Source organism: Ctenocephalides felis, unplaced genomic scaffold (assembly GCF_003426905.1).
Source record: "Ctenocephalides felis isolate EL2017-DRISC unplaced genomic scaffold, ASM342690v1 CF-g0.4_SCAFFOLD_01886, whole genome shotgun sequence".
Classification (NCBI taxonomy): domain Eukaryota; kingdom Metazoa; phylum Arthropoda; class Insecta; order Siphonaptera; family Pulicidae; genus Ctenocephalides; species Ctenocephalides felis.
This window is the reverse complement of record NW_020538040.1, coordinates 82,981,177-82,998,516: the sequence shown is the minus strand read 5'-3', so window position 1 is coordinate 82,998,516 and position 17,340 is coordinate 82,981,177. Positions and strand designations below refer to the sequence as shown.

At 29.6% G+C, this 17,340-nt stretch overlaps 1 protein-coding gene across 1 annotated transcript in view; it reads right to left on the bottom strand.

The window, feature by feature from the left end:
• The window catches only part of LOC113376505 (protein kinase DC2), a 128,921-nt gene extending 114,865 nt beyond the window's left edge, over positions 1–14,056 (bottom strand). The window contains exon 1 of the mRNA XM_026616451.1: positions 13,693–14,056. Within this exon, the coding sequence (XP_026472236.1) occupies positions 13,693–13,921 (229 nt within the window). The 5' untranslated portion in view covers positions 13,922–14,056. The remainder of the gene's footprint in view (positions 1–13,692) is intronic.
• Positions 14,057–17,340: the final 3,284 nt, after the last annotated feature.

Here is a 17,340-nt window from a genome sequence, read left to right as displayed (position 1 = left end):
CCGTATCTTCGAAACGGCTGGACCTGCCTTATCCAAAAACTAATCAGCACCCCTCCTTATTAATAGGAATCGAATGTTTTTTTTTTGAATCATCCAAATCGGTTAAACCGTGTTTCCAAAATACTCGACAAAAATTTATATCCGAACACACGCGCACACGCACAAATCCATTTTTTCTAAGGTATGCCAAAATGATCAGAAACCTCTCAAACGTAAATATATATAAAAATTTTCATTTTCGATTTTTCTGCGAATACTATAACTTACCCTACGGGAAGTTAATTGCATAAATTAAAAATTATAATTACCGCCTTATTAATAAAAAACTTTGTTTGTGATTCACTGAGTAGTGTTGTTATATTGGTCACGCAAAGAAACTAGTTTTTTTTTAGCAACAAAATAACTTAAAAAATTATTGAAAGAACTTGCTGTTTGCATTATTGATGAGTAAGGCCATAAATCACCTTCATATCAGGGTTTAAATTGACTAAAATTATTTTTTTCAACTTTCCGTAGGTTTTACGTTTCAAAAGTGAATATTTTAGCATACCTCAGAAAAAAATGATGTATGTGGAGTGTGTGTTCGGATACCAACGGTCAACGATTTCGGGAATACAGATTAACCGATTTGAATAATTCAAAAAACATTCGATTCGAATTTGGATTTTCGATACAGGATGTTCCAGCAGTTTTCCTTAAGGCACTATGCCATGCACTACTAGTTATATTTTTAAAGAAATTTACAGAACAGTCTGGGTACGGTTGTGCTAGAGTTCGGTAGTGACAGCCGTCATACGTGCTAAAGTAAATTTTTTGTTCGATTTCTTGTAATAAAAATTGTTTTTTGTATACAGATAGATCACTTTGTTATTTTGCTGTAAGTTTAACATTAGTAGTTTATTACCAGAAAATAGTTTTTGGGCAGATAATTTAGCTCAGTCATAACGATCATTTGTTTTCAAAAGTGTGTGTTAGGTACGGTTGTGGGTTTTGTCCTTTTCGGATGAATATCTAGATCAAAAAAGAAATAGATAGAAATCTAACTTTACTAATAAAAAGACAAAATATGAAAAAGATAGGGAATGGAATATTCAATACAAAAAAAAACAAGATTTTTGTCCGCTTTGTTTGAACAATTATGTTTTGTTATATATTTTTATATCATATTTATAAGCTTTGTTTAAAGTTATATATATATATATATATATATATATATATTATCTGTCTATAGGAGTGTATGTCAATTAGAAATCCAAAATTATGCAAAAGCCTGAGCACCACAATGGTTCGTTACGAAAGTCAATCAAAAATCGAATTAATAGAATGTCGAACAACCTATGCAACGGCTACAAGATCTATCAGAATGAAATCATATTGCTTGTTTCCTTAGTTTTCTACCCACATACTATAATAGTGAAGAAATACTCACAAAAAACTGAAATAGCTTATAATAACAATTACAAAGTTATACAAAAAGAAAGTATAGTAGCGCAACGATATTTGTGAAAAATAAGGATAATATATAGCTGAAATAGCCTCAAGAAGGTTTTAACTTATTACAATTACAAAAAAAAATATTTCAATAAAGTGTGATTTTTATATAATCAAAATTGTGTAAAAAAACATATTTTACTGCCTTATATATACACTAACAATAAGTTTAAAATATAAAAATACTGCACTTTTTTGCACTAGATTAATTAAATGATAGGAGTACAAATGATTCGTGACTATATATTATCTCACCATCAGAGCAATTTTAAACTTTGTATTTTCACACGTGTATAATATCATTTTATGAATTATTATATATCAAAGACAAATTGGCAATTTGTTGTTAAAATCAATAAAATTAAATTTGTGAACGTAAGCTTATGGTGGAATCAAAAGACCTGACAAACAATTATTTAAAGATAATTAAAATTCGTTTCACTCATAGTATTACTGATATATGTGAATGTGCACGTATATATAAATAACAAAACTCGGCAATTAATCATTTCATTTGCATATTTTATGGTATAATATAATATGTCGCCTATATGGTGATGGACAAGTGCAAAGTGAATATAATAACAATAATAGCGATATAAAATTAAAATAATCTATCAAAATATATAAGAAAATAGACGCTTAATTAATTATATATATTCATAGAAAGAATATATAATATAAATAAATTATTTCAAATATATCGCCTGCATTATGTACATTTTTCATGCTTCAAGATATAAATTCGACGACGACGTTCATATATGTTTATATTAAAAGTAAATAAACAAAGCTTAATCAAGCGGAATTAGAATAAAGGATCTTCTCTTATATGAATTGGAAATTAAAAAGAATGAAATCAAAATAAAATATTTTTTCTATCGCTTTTCCCAAGTTTTATCATTCTTTTCAGACTCCTAGACTCTCAAAATGCTTCGTTTTCTCTTAAAATATAATTTTTAACACTATTTGCTCTATATCTCCCACACGGCTGAACGCGTCTCTGCCAAAAAAACTAATCAGCACATCGCCCCATTAACACGAATTGAATGTTTTTTGAATCATTCAAATCGGTTGAGCGGTGCTCCTGAAATCTTGGACCAAAAATTGTATTTTTCTAAGATATGTAAAAATGTTTAGAAACCTCTGAAACGTAAAGATATGCAAAAATTTCAAAAGGTTTCTCTGCTTTATCTTCGCACCATATTTGTATTTCAAACAAGTTATGCTCCTTTATCTCAGTTACTTAAGTTTAACTTAAAAAATTGTTTTTATATGTTTAAACACTTTTTTACGCTTTTTGATTTATGCGCACATCACTCATTGCTTGCACACATGTGTTTTAATGTATCTTTTAAATAACCATGATTGATTATTAGAGAAAATATTTATATTATAAAGTTCATTTACTTGAAGTATAAAATTTCGCACACAGTAATAGTAGCAAAAATGTATTTAGATTCTAAGGCGCTTGAGCACACCGATTTCATGTTAGCGCGGACATTAAATATTCGAAAATAAATTTAAGTGATTTAAAGACAGAAATAAATGAATAATAACCATGATCGACTTTTCTTCTGCTGTCAGGTAGAAATGCTCAGTTATATCACATACAATGCGTGAAATAGGATAAAAAATACAGTGAAGTCAAATTTCAATTTAAAATAATACGCTGTACAAATTTTTCTGAGATTATTTTGAAAAACGACAAATTTAAATTGGTTTAAAATTCAAAGGCTACACTATAATTTCAAAGTAATTATTTTCCAATTTGGAGCAAAAAAGTTCTTGTCCTGGTTCATTTTTTAAGAAAGACGAATACTGATAACAAATATAATGTAAAACTATAATGTATCGTTTACAGTTTAGCAAATTTTCTAGGGCAACTAAATTTGGCAAATGAGAAAAAAAGTTTTATATAACTAACTACTTCTGCTTAATAGCATTTTTTAACTTGAGAAATATGATTTATGCATTATGTATCGTATTAAAATATTGTATAATATAGTTTTGAAAATTTAAGTGAAATTATCAAAATAGTTTAATTAATTTATTTCCATAAAGATTTAAAAGGATAATATTTGATTCTATTATTTTCGTAAATCAAGAATTTTATGTAGTTTTTCTAAAAAATTCAAATTATTTTCGAATTATTCAAGCATTTTTGAAAACAAACTTCAAATAATCAATGATTTTTTCCAAAATTGGATAATTATCTAATCATACTGTACAGCTTTAACTTAAAAGAACAATTGCTTCATATTTTTGAGTCAATTTAACTAGGTATTAAATGATACAATCGAGAGCCCTTAGAGAGCATAAATTTAAATCCGGCCCTGCTCATGATGTAATAATAACAATATCAATATTATAATCACAATAATAATTAGAATTATTAAAAAAAATAGAATATAAAGGAAAAATGATGTACATATCGTATTTTATTCGAGAGAGCAACCCAGCGGTCGGTCGACCACTTTTTTTTCGTGGCTTACATTTATATATATATATATATATATATATATATATATATATATATATATATATATATATATATTACTGTGGTAATTGGCTAATCAAAAAATCAAAAAAAAATGTCTATTAAAGAAATACATATGTATTTTTATCTGAGATAAGTGAGATTATTTTTGCGCGTTCTTTTTATCTAAATGCGCATTTTACAATGCTCTGTTAATACTATTTGATTTGTTCTTTTCAAATTTGTTAATCATTAACCAAAAAGGCGATGGAACAATAAATTCTAACATACCTACATATATACCACGAATACATACGCTTAATCAATTATTAGAATATTTATAATCTATTGTACCTATAATACTTATAAAAAATATGTATTTTTATTTTTGAAAGCTTTTGGTCGATTTCAATAACACGAATTCACAATGGCTAATTGTGAATTATCATTTCTATATATCGAGTTTAATATAAATATGTATATCGAGTTTAATATAAATACAGATTTGAAGAACAATCGATTATTATTTTTCAATAAAACGCAGTACTAAACATTGCATAATATCTATCAACAAATGATCATCAGAATGAATAGAATTAAAACAGTGGAATTTTCCATACCTGTATGATATCTAATGTAAGAGTTAAACGTCGATTGAAATCCCCGATCGGAAAATCTTTTGTAATGAAATGCATTCTAGAAGAATGGCGATCGATGATTTATCGATCGATAACAATATCGATCGATCCACCTTCGTATCGAGTTGTTCTGGATTTTGCGGTCAAATGAGATCGCGCCGCAATCAATCGAAATGAAACGTTGCACAACGAAATGCATGCCGGAGCCATGAATTGTACCCATTAAAAGTTCAAAAGATTATCTATTCTCGGATGATCGCGTTCTCTTATTGGCAACTTCATATTACAGGTGGACGACCAGAGGAACGAGCTGCCAAAAATGAATGAACTCATAAAATGTTTAGATTTGTTAATAGATTTAGATTCATTTAAGCGATTTTCTGCTTTAAACTATAAATTGACGCTTTTTGGAATCTTTATTGTTACAAATTGTACAAAAAAATTAGTTATGATACTATAGTCCAGTCATTTAAGCTTAATTTATGTAAGATTCTCGGAATTCGATATACCCAGCTGTCCATTGACATTCTAAAGTTGTCTCAAAACCTACATACGATAGGGTGTCAATATCAAATGTAGATTTTGAGACAACTTCAGGGTGTCAATATACAAGTATTTACAGACTTACAGCTGGGTATCTCAAATTTCGAGGTAAACTTACTATAATGACTGGACTACTAGGCCACCTACCTAATACCCTGACAAAATACATTTTGCTCCTAAACCGAAAGAGATAGCGCTCTTTCCTTCGCATTTATTACTATTCTAAGTTATAAATTTTTATACTTTCTTGTTATTATTTCATATAATTAATGAATTTGATAAAAGAGTAGAGCAGGAACTAAAGGTTCGTGATAAAAAATTCCACCACCAATATCTCAAAAACGAGCAAAGTTAAGAATTTTTTAACAAAAATATATGAAAGTATAGGGAAAAAGATGTATAGCCAGCCATCACCTTGATTTTTACGACGTCACTATTAGGACATAAACTAAAAATTATTTTAAATTAGTTCAACAGTCTTTTTTATATAACCTCTATAAAAGCTCACACGTGGGCGGGGTGAAAAGGATCAATTGAACCTTCACATTGACAAAGATGTAACCAATTAAAAAGTATATTTAGTTAAAAAAGGCAATTTTACAAGAGAGAAATTAAATAAATAGTTATTCCAATACTGCTGATGCATATTTCTGACAAAATACCAGATCAAGGTTATGCACAGTGTTATCTTTGTAAAAGATGTACCAATGAAATTTATATTTTGCATTGGGTGAATAATGTGCCTATTATTTCGCAAAATCCCTTCAAAAAAATTAAAAATGAGTTTAATTGTCTCTTTAACTGTTTGTCCTCTGGCCGTCCCATTTTACGCAGCTCTGGGGTATAAAGAACCAAGTGAAAATTTTTTGAAAAAAAACTGCAACAAGCATTTTTACAATGATGAATTAGCTGGGAGTTTTACTGAACACGGTCAGATATTTGTTTGTTTGATATGTGTTATTTGTTGTGATATAATTGGTTTGCTTTTCACAATATAATTGCTCGAAATCAAATTGGACTTTTGTGCACCTCTTATTTATTTATTCGTTGTCATTTTTAGTTGATATATTTTTTAAACGCTTAAATAATATGTTTGACCTAATCATATTCTAAATCTTTGATTGATACATTCTAAATCTATTATCTCAATTGCAGATCAGATATCACTACTGCTTGATATCAAGCTGACCAAGGTTAGTGTCAGACCCGGCTATAACCGACCCAAACTGAAAATTTAATATGGCTAAAAATAAGAATTTGCACTAAACCACATGAAATTTATTACAAAGCAGCTATAACATCAAAATATTCTGCTTCACTTTTAATATGATCTTGTTTAGTTTGTAGTTTCATTAAACGACTTCGACGCACATATGTGATATATTTACCACAAACGTGATGAAAGTGGTCAGAACATACGTTATACAACCTTTGACATTTTGTAAACAAATATTTATTAAATCTTTAGAACAAATTGAAAACACCCCCGTATGCGGTATGAAAATGAAAAGCTCTAAAAATAAGAAACCAATATACTTATCGCAACCAAAATAATAATACAAAATACATACATTTTTTCTTAGCTCATGTTAATTATTCAAGTGGATCTATATGTAATAATTCTAATTCATTCGAAGCCCAAAATAAATATATACGTAAATAAGTTGTCTAGTTATTAAAAATTCTGTTGAATGAATAATTTTGCTAGCTAATACAAAATGATATAATGAGACGATCCTTGATAAAATTTACTTTGTCAAAATAAAAAGATTCAAACAAGCAATATAGTAGAATTGCCCTGGGTCTCGTAGTAAAAATCGTAATCGATATTTCAATGCAATAATAAAATTTAATATTTTATTTATTAGGTTGTTTTTTGTAATATAGATTTTTTGTAACAACCTTTTTCTTTCAATACCAATCAATTTATTATGACGATTTATTTCTGTGTCAAGTTAATACATATTGTTTGCTTATATGGTTCATCTCAATTTTCAGTAATATGGTAAAGGCATCAAAAGCAAATTGATATTTTTCACGCTTGTTAATAGGCAACTAATTGATGATATAATAACCTAATTAGAAAGGATCATTTTAAGTGGCACATATTCATTTACACGCAGACGTCTACGTGCAAGATAAAATAATTTATGATAATTTAAAGCATAAATCCATTACATGATATCTAATAGATAAATGTTTAGAATTGATAGAACTAATGCAGGTCTATACATATACCTTGATGTGAAGTATAAGCAAGGTATTCATGTTTATTAAGTACTTTACAACATGAATAGGAGACAACTAGAGATAATATTTAATTCGAAGTTGCAAATACTACATTCAAATAACATAACTGCAACAAAACATTCATTCATGCAAGAAATATATACATTGTCAAGTAAAAAACAAACTCATCTACATTTAGAAGAGTTGGCCAAGGTTCCGTGGTAGGAACGAAGATTAGCAATCGCAGGTTTGATGTACATGTTGGCCAACTCAATATCAAGCGGTAGTGATATCAGATTTTTACTTGATCTAATACAATATCATTAGAATGATAATGGTCAATCTCCGAGTTGCTTTCTAGAAACACTAGGTTAAGGAATGTATATCACACCGGCATATAAAACACAGTTTAGTTTATTGTTCAGTTAAATAACAAGCATTTACATTTAATTAATAGTTTTATTAGGAACGGTGATTTAGATTTAGTATTAGCATATTAGTGTATGAAAGAAGTTGACTAAGATAGAAATTATACAATTTTGTAGGTGAAACTGGGTACGGTTGTGTCAGAATACAATAGTGACAGTCATATAGCTGAACTATGCTGATTTTTAGATAGAGTCCAAAGGAAAAAAAAAGTATGTTTATTCGAACAAGTTTCCATCATTGCTTTGAATCAGTGCCGTACATTAACACTTTGCCGTCCGCACGTCTTGTAAAAATTTATTCGCTTGGCGCCGGTAGTGCTAATTCGTTATCACTTTGCTTGTCCCCGCCCTTTCTGGATATTATCGAAAAATTACAAATTTTTATGTCTTACTAATGTTGACGGGTGTAACTTTTTGTTATCTAAATTAAAACACCAACAGGATGGAAAGATTTCTGCCACTGGCCAAAGGAAGATACTGTGCTCATGACACCACTGTGGTGTCGCCGGCTGTTGAGCGCTAGTTCGCGCACGACACCACTGTGGTGTCGCCGGACGGCATAGTGTTAAGATGATCTGTAGACTGCATTGCTTTTAAGAAGTCTAAACAAAGTTTCTTTGTTCGGATCATTTTAATAGTAACTGTCATTTGTATACAGATAAAACACTTTTCTATTTTGCTGTAAGTTGAACATTAATTTTAATGTTTTAATGGACATTAGTAGTTAATTACCAACAATTAGTTTGTGCGTAAATAATTTAGCTCAGTCATAACGATGATTTGTTTTCAGAAGTGTGCGATGGGTACGGTTGTGACACGTATTTTTTGACTTTTTCGGTAGAAGGTTGAACACATTTTATTTGTTTTATATTTTTATCAAATATTCAGGCTTTTTCCAGAGCTATTAACAATGGATGAATTTTTTTTTCTTATTAAATATTGGGTACTTACTATTCCAGTAATTCAGAGTTTTCAGAATTTGTTCATAAAATTCACTATTATAGAACAATTTTATTTACTTATTATATAAAATATTGTTGGAAAATTTAAGCTTGATTTAATGTCCTGTACAAGAAAATTAAAAAGTGCGTAAGCTTCAAATATATAAACAATTTTAGGCAGGCACTACAATTTTAATCTACGTTGAATATTATCAGAAACCCAACCACTATATAACGTTTAGAATTTGCTCATATTATTATTAAGATGACCTTATTTGCTTTTATTAATATTAAGATGATCTTATTGCTTAAATAAAATCTATTATATAAATTATTAATGTGTTCATCGAACGGTTAAAATATTTGAATTATTTTACAAAATTGTAAGATTATTGAGTACTTTTAATGAATTTTCAAAAAACTTTTCAAATGGGCAATTTAACCATCAGTTCTGTTAATTGTCAAACAATATCAATGTATCTCCATTACACTGATAGAATAAATTTAAATAATTTCTGGGAAACCGTGCTTATGACACAAAAATAATCATTAAGCACCTAATGTACGAGTAGATTTAGTATAATTTGGAAGATTTAGACGTTAGAAAGTACTAAAGTTATCAGAAGAAGTAATTTCACTATTGTAAGTGTAAACAGAACGGAAGCTGGTCATGGCCGGTTGAACGCACATCGAACAATTCATTATTACTATAAACGTCGTGTACAGACAATTCAAAACATCATAATTATGGCGCTAATAAAAATAAAGAAATTAAATGACTATGCATTAATATATAAAAATTCTATTTGGTTGATTCATCGGCGCGATCTGTATGGTGAAGTAATTTACAGCAGATTAATCTAAAAAGTAATAAATAAAATAAGTAATAGATCTTTTCGTATACAATAACTCAAAATAATATTTGAGCATCACATGGTGGGAAGTATGTATTTTTTAATAATGTATTTTCATGTTCGTCGAGCAAGGTATTAAAATGTCAAGAAAAAACTATTTTTTTTAGTTTCTTAAACCTCTTTTTCAACGTTTTTAGATTAAAATGCCATTTCTTAAAATGAGTGTTAGGACATGCCAAATGAATTTGGACATTTTTTTGTTGTTTTTTAAACAGCAATCAGAACTTGAGTCCTATAAGCCGTTGGGCTAATTTGAATTAATACTATGTCAGTTTTATAGATGGCAACCCAAACAGTTGTCTCGTCCCAAGGAGATAAATTTTGGGACGAATATTTTATTGATGCAGCAATGCCGGATGAGGACTACAGAGCATATTGCTTTTTATATTTCCAAGTAAAAACCGTTGTCACTACTGCTTGAAATCAGGCTCTTCGAAGCGGGATAGAACCGCGATCGAAGTTAAAAAAAAACATTGTATTTGTATTTCTAACGCGCTAAGTCTATTCCATTTGTTTTTGCAAAAGATTTAAGAACCTTATCCGGGAACAAAAAAAGAATACTTCGTATATGCTTATCAAAAATTAAGATATTTTTGAGAGATATTAACAACGGATGTAATTTTTTTTCTTATTAAAATTTAGGTACCTACTATGCCAGCATATTGAGAATTTTCAGAATTTGTTCATAAAATTCGCTATTATAAAACAATTTTATTTATCTATTATATCAAATATTGTTGGAAAAGTCAAGCTTGATTTAATGTCCTGTATAAGAAAATTGAAAAGTACATTAGCTTCAAATATATAAACAATTTTAGCAACCACTATATAATGTTTCGAATTTGCTCATATTATTATTAGAATGATCTATCTTATTGCCTAAATTAAATCTATTATATAAATTATTAATGTGTTCATCAAACAGTTAAAAAAATTGATATTTAAAAATTGATATTTGAAAATTGATATTTTACAAAATTTTAAAATTATTGAGTACTTTTACTGAATTTTCAAGGAACTTTTCAAATATAAACCCAGGAATATGCATACATCAATGTGTGTATGTATTTCCTCAAGACATTATAAATTAATTATTTTAATCGGGCATAGTAAAATGTAATCAAATTTTCATAGAAGTATGTTACTCAAACTATACAGAAATTAAACTATTTAATTTCTTTTAGAATATCATTATATATTACAAAATAATTAAAACTACCTTTCAATATGTAATAAATTTAATAACTGTGTATATTTTCGTTGATAATAAATTGCCTTTAGATAAAAAAAATATTAATTTGACGATTATAATCTGATAATTGATCTATTATATCGTTATATACGATGAATGCTATAGCATCGAAGTCGTTCTGCTTCACAATGAAAGTGGTTGAAAATTTGTATTTACGTTTGCAAATATGTTAAAATAGTTCCAGAATATGCAGAAATATTTATATAAAATAAGATTATTAATTCACATTTATAAAATTGCCAGAAATTTATTGCTATAGTATTGGAGAACATATATATTTCCATCATACCCGGACGTTCAATCACTGGATTGGAATTCGATTTAGACATTTTTTAATTACGAAGACAAATTTTAAGGATAGAATAGGTGCAAATGTTAATCATTTAAAAAAAATTGAAAATATTTCATATTTAATTAATTGATGCATAACATGCATAAAATTATATAATAGTACAGTAAAAGTTCTTTAGTCCGACTATCAAAAATGTCGGACTATCGAGCGGTAATTATGAAAACACAGTTTGATGATTTCTATCCATTTGATAATTTCTAGTTTCTGATTGAAAGTGCTTTTGTTTCTCTCCTTTTGAATACCAAGGCTTAAGTTTTAAAAACATGATCACACACAGTTAGGTGTTTAAATCTACTGAGATATATATGTACTGTGTCGCTGTATTTAGTAGACCGACTTAAACAAAGCCGAACCCTTCGTAGAACGTAGAAGCTACGTATTTCGTAGAACATACTTTGTTCATGAAGTCAGACGTTAAAATTCATCATAAACACAACAATTAGCGAACAATAGTGAGTCCTTCCGAATGTATCCGAACAACCCCAAAAAGGTACTAATAGCCCTCGAGCGTTTTTATTTGCTATAAAGAAATTTTTTTGAAAAAACAAACTTTTCCAGAAAATGCCGGACTATCGGGCATTCTCAACTGTTGGGTGCCGGACTAAAGGACTTCTACTGTATTTATATTATATAAATATAATTCGACATGCGGCGGTGCGTGTTACAAAAATCCTTCGTGCTTGATATTTATTTACGTGAGTTTACTGTCGCACATATTCAACCCACCGTGCCAAAACAGCAATACAAATGATGTAAATAGAAGCACCCACTTGTTACCTTTTTTATTCCATTAATAAATGGAATCAAGAGGCTACAAGTGGTAATAGTTCAGTAATACAGTTAGTTAGTGGTGTATAATTATTTATTAGAATTGGATAAAACAAAAGTAAGCACAAAAATATTACAGATTCACAAACAGTTCGAAGATTTTTGGTGAATATTTTGCTGATTACAATATTTGTTTGAGCAATTCATGCAGGTCTTGTATACTTCTATCTGTAAGGCACATAAGGATATTTGAATATGAAAATTCACGATTTATGCAAATTTAGGTAAATTCCAAGAATTGCTGATATAAGTAAATATATCAACGTAAGTAAGTAGTAAAATAAATTAAAAAATGAAAAGAAACTTTTAACTAATAAAATTTAACTTTCATAGTATTTAAACAAAAAAAACCTTTTACTTTAAGTTTATTTTAGGAATAATATTTTAACCTTTTCTACTTGGCTTTCCACTCTGTTCGAACGTTATTTACTAGCAACTCGGCGCATAATTTTGAACGAACATGCTGTAAACTTGATATTATTGTGTATGTTATGCAATTTGTTTCATGTGAATTTGTGGACATTGAAGAACATACATTTATAATATCTAAACTTATTTTGTGCAGTATGCTGAAGTTTAAAGCAATTTCCAAATTGTTTTAGCGGGTTGATTCTAATGTCGTTATAATTCATTAGTGTCGTGCAATTTTTCTATCATTTTACAGAAAAAAGTAACGAATCGTTTGTTAAATGTGTCTTTTATGATAAAAAAATTTACTTTAACAATTGCTCGATCGTTTTAGAAAAAAAGACAATATAATATAAAAGGTAAAAAATAATTTGATTATGACTAACAGTAAATTTTGAAAAAGGAACACTATCTCATCAATGCATAGATATATTCTAAGAATGAGCTTAAGATAATAAAATTTCAACTAGGGAGTTGCATTTAATTTTTTAAATTTTATGGCGAGCCGCACTTATTAATATTTTTTAAAGCTTGATATATTTAAATATACATATATGATATATATATATATATATATATATATATATATATAATATACAGAATATGAAAATACGAAATTAAAGGTAAATATTTCATAAATTAATATAACAAGAAAATAATATATTATAATTAATTTATTGATGGAAGAAAGTCGATGAAATTAATAAAATTCTAGTTTACACAAAAGGCAGGCCGCAAAAAAATATTTAAAGGGCCGGTATCAGGAGTTGCTCATCCTTGGTCTACGAATGTGTTCGACGCTTCAGTACGAACTGTGTCATTGTGTATACGATCTGCTGTGTGCCTCAGGGGAGACATCCGAGTGATAGGCGAGACTGACGTTGTCAATTATGTTAAATGTTCAATCAGAATCATATTTCGCGAAACGCTAAAAATTCACACTATAGAAGTTTCTTGTAAGTTTACTATCACGTGTAAAATCAAAACAACCCACATAAAACTGATCATTATCGATTCAAGGAATCTCGAAGATTCATTTACCACAGTCTATCTTCTCGCAAACATTGACGTTTAGCAATTTTGTGGCACACACATATATCCCATTTATGATTTATAACTCATCCGTTACTCAATAACAGTTAAGGTAATGGCAAGATAAATCAGACGCACAACACATTAAAAGACTCACCGATAGTCTTGATCATTTGAAAATCATCCAGCTCGTAGTCCCTGTCTTCGTCGCTAAAGGATCTCCTCTGTTCCTGATCATTGACTTCTTCATCCTCATCTTCAATTGAATTTGTGACTTCATCATCGGAACAAGTCGAAGCACATGTGGACGCGACGTCCTCTTGGTCGTCTCTTCGGAGACCGAGATTAAGGTTCAAGACCCTATCCCTGGACAACTCTATAGCCATCGCGAGTGTTAATAATAATAAATAATGAATTTGAAACGCCGATCCGATCACTGTTTCGAGCACTTATTGAAAACTGTTTGGTTAACTAACCGCTACCAGTTCGACTGCTGTCGTTGCCGGCTTGAACTGTACTAAACAGACTACATGCGAGATAGAAGCGACCGCACGGGAACTACTGGCGAAAAGATGAGACATACGCCGAACTGGTGCACAGGAAAGAGGCCGATAGAGTCGCAACTCCCAACTATTCATCGGACGTGTTTGTATACATCGGATCATCGGATCTATGTACTTAAGTTAAAAACGACGCGTGGTCATGGCAACGTTAACTTTTGATTATGACATTGTTTATGTTGTTATAGCCATTACTGCATATTACCTACTCGGCTCACCACTATTATTCTTATCGCCATTGTAATAAATTTAAATTTATACTATCGGCCAGCATGTTATGTATTTTATGTACGTATTTTATAAATGCATTGCGATGCATTTGAATCGAAATAGCAAGTACCATTCACCACTCTTTAGATACGAAATTATTCAATTCACATATAAAGAAGATTAATAATATATCATGTAAATCGTGTGATTTGAATTATTAGTTAGAAAGATGTACTCGCTCGTAGAAAAATGGCTACAACGACTAGACCTGAATCAGAGGCGCCGGGTTCGACCCCGCTTCGAGCAACATGTTTCCAAGTGAAATAGAAAATGACTGCATCAATAAGTGTTCACCACGTTACAGAAATTATAATAATGTCAGATTAGCAGAACTGCTTATATGACTTTTAAACTCTGGTTGCTATTCCAAACTAGTGGGGCGCATGGCATCGTGCCTTAAGGCAAATTGCTGGAACTTCCCGTACCAAAATTTTTTTTTTAAAAAGATCAACATTTTTGAAAAAAAATTTACTCTGAAAAAATTAGATTTTAGAGAAACTATAAATTTTTGACAAAAATTTACTTTTTTTTGAAAAAAAAGACTTTTTGAAGAAAAGTGTATTTTGAAATATTTTGGAAATACTGAACTTTTTGTCAAAGCAATCGTACTGCTTTAATTGCATAGAGACGAAATATCAAAGCGCGTAAGCGCCGCGCCGCCGTCTATCAGATAAGCATTGGTACGAAACCCATAGGAATGTAAACAAAGTTTATTATTATTGTTAAAATCTCTATAAAATATCTGATAATTTGATGTGCATATGTCTAATGATCATTTTCGGCCGCCAGATGGCATTTTTTTTACTTTTTTTTACTAGATCTCTGAAACCGCTAGACCTGCCTTCATAAAAATGGATCAGTTCTTCATCTTGTTAAAACAAGTGAAATGTTTTTTGAATTATTCAAATCGGGCGCTCCGTTCTCTTAAAAACTGAGTTACCGTTTTTGGCACTTTTTGCCCCATATCTTCGGAACGGCTAGACCTGCCTTTGCCAAAAACTAATCAGCACGTCTCCTTATCAAATCGCTTCATCCGTGTTCCTGTGTTCCATACACACACACACACACATCCATCCATTTTTTCTAAGATATGCCAAAATATTCAGAAACCTCTGAAACGTAAAGATATATAAAAATTTTCATTTTAGATTTTTTTGCGATTACTATAACTTACCCTACGAGAAGTTAATAATGATAAAGAAGTTGGATGGATGGATACGTATATAAAATTTCGGATGGAGATATAGGCGTTGATTCTGCCGTAAAATAGACCAATGTTATGGCAAGGCTTTGTTACGTAGCACTTCTCATACAAAATAATACTAAATTCTGTCAAAATGCCATGTGGTTATTGTGTAGTCAGGCGTTTTAGATAGTAAACCTAAACTCAAAATTCACAAAGGTAAAAAAACAATATTATCATAAGTGCATCTTTGTGATGTGGCATGATTACACATAAGCGCGTTCCAATACTTTTTGATTATAAAATTTCTAACACCAGCATTGATAGATGTAATAAAATTTCCGATTTAGGTGTTCTATTTGATTCTGGTTTGTTTTTCACAGATCATGTTACTGATATTTGTAATAGAGCACATCAATTTTTAGGTTTGATACTAAGAAATTGTAAACAATTCAAGTCTACCAATGCACTTCTTTGCATGTACTATTCTATTGTACGTTCAAAATTAGAATACGGTTCGATTATTTGGTATCCTCATCATATCAACAACTCTGATGCGATAGAGAAGGTTCAGCGAAAATTTCTGAAATACCTTTATTATAAAACATATAAAATTTACCCTGAACGTGGCTTTGACCACAACACTTTACTAAAAGAATTTGGTATTCCTTCCCTTGCCTCACGTCGATTTATCTGTACAATTATGTTCTTATTTAAGCTTTGCAATAATTCTATAGACTGTCCTCTTATTCTCAATCAACTATCCTTTAATGTTCCAAGGCTATCTTCGCGTTCACAATTATTTTTCAATTATCCTACCCCTAAATCTAATTCTCTCTTAAATTCGCCAATTTTACTAATGTCCTCTAACTTTAACTTAATTAATAATGAAATAGACATTCACAACACTTCACCTAATCAAATAATCTCCATCTGCACAAGTTAATCTTTTTATTTTCTTTCAAATATCTCATTATTTTCTGTTTATAAATATTATTGTTACATTCTGCATTATATGAAATTTTATCTTAGCATTTTATGTTACTAACTATATATTGTAATTTTGTATTTATTTTAATTGTTATTCATTATGTCAAATAATTGTATTTTTGAGTCCTCTTGGAGAAATCTGTGGGCTATATATTAAAATAAATAAATAAATAAATAAATAAATGATAACATATGAGTAACGTTGTATTTGATTGCGTAAAACGCCTGACTGCACAGCAAATACATAGCATTTTGTATTTAGTAACCTTTTATATGATACGCGCTACGTGAAATAGCCTTGCCATAACATTGGTTTATTTTGCGGCAGAATCGACCCCATAATATATATATATATATATATATATATATATATTGAATGGTAGAGTCTTGGATTTGTGTATATTTTGTAGAGTTTCGAACAAGAATTTCTAAGCTTAGATGTGGTCAACCTTTTTACATGTGTCCCACATGAATTAATCCTAAGCTCAATCGATAAACGTTGGCACACAATTTGTAACTTTACTGACTTTCCGAAAACAGTCTTCACTCATATTATCAACACTATTTTAAATTACTCCTATTTCCATTGCCAAGACAACTTTTATTCTCAAATTAAAGGCGCAGCTATGGGATGTCCCTTATCTCCCGGAATCATCGACTTAGTTTTACAAACACTAGAAATTTCCGTTTTCTCAACTTTAAAATTTCAAATTAACTTTTATATTAGATATGTAGATAACACTTTTTTTATCATTAACAAAAATCATATAAACACAGTACTAGATCTCTTCAATAATTTTAA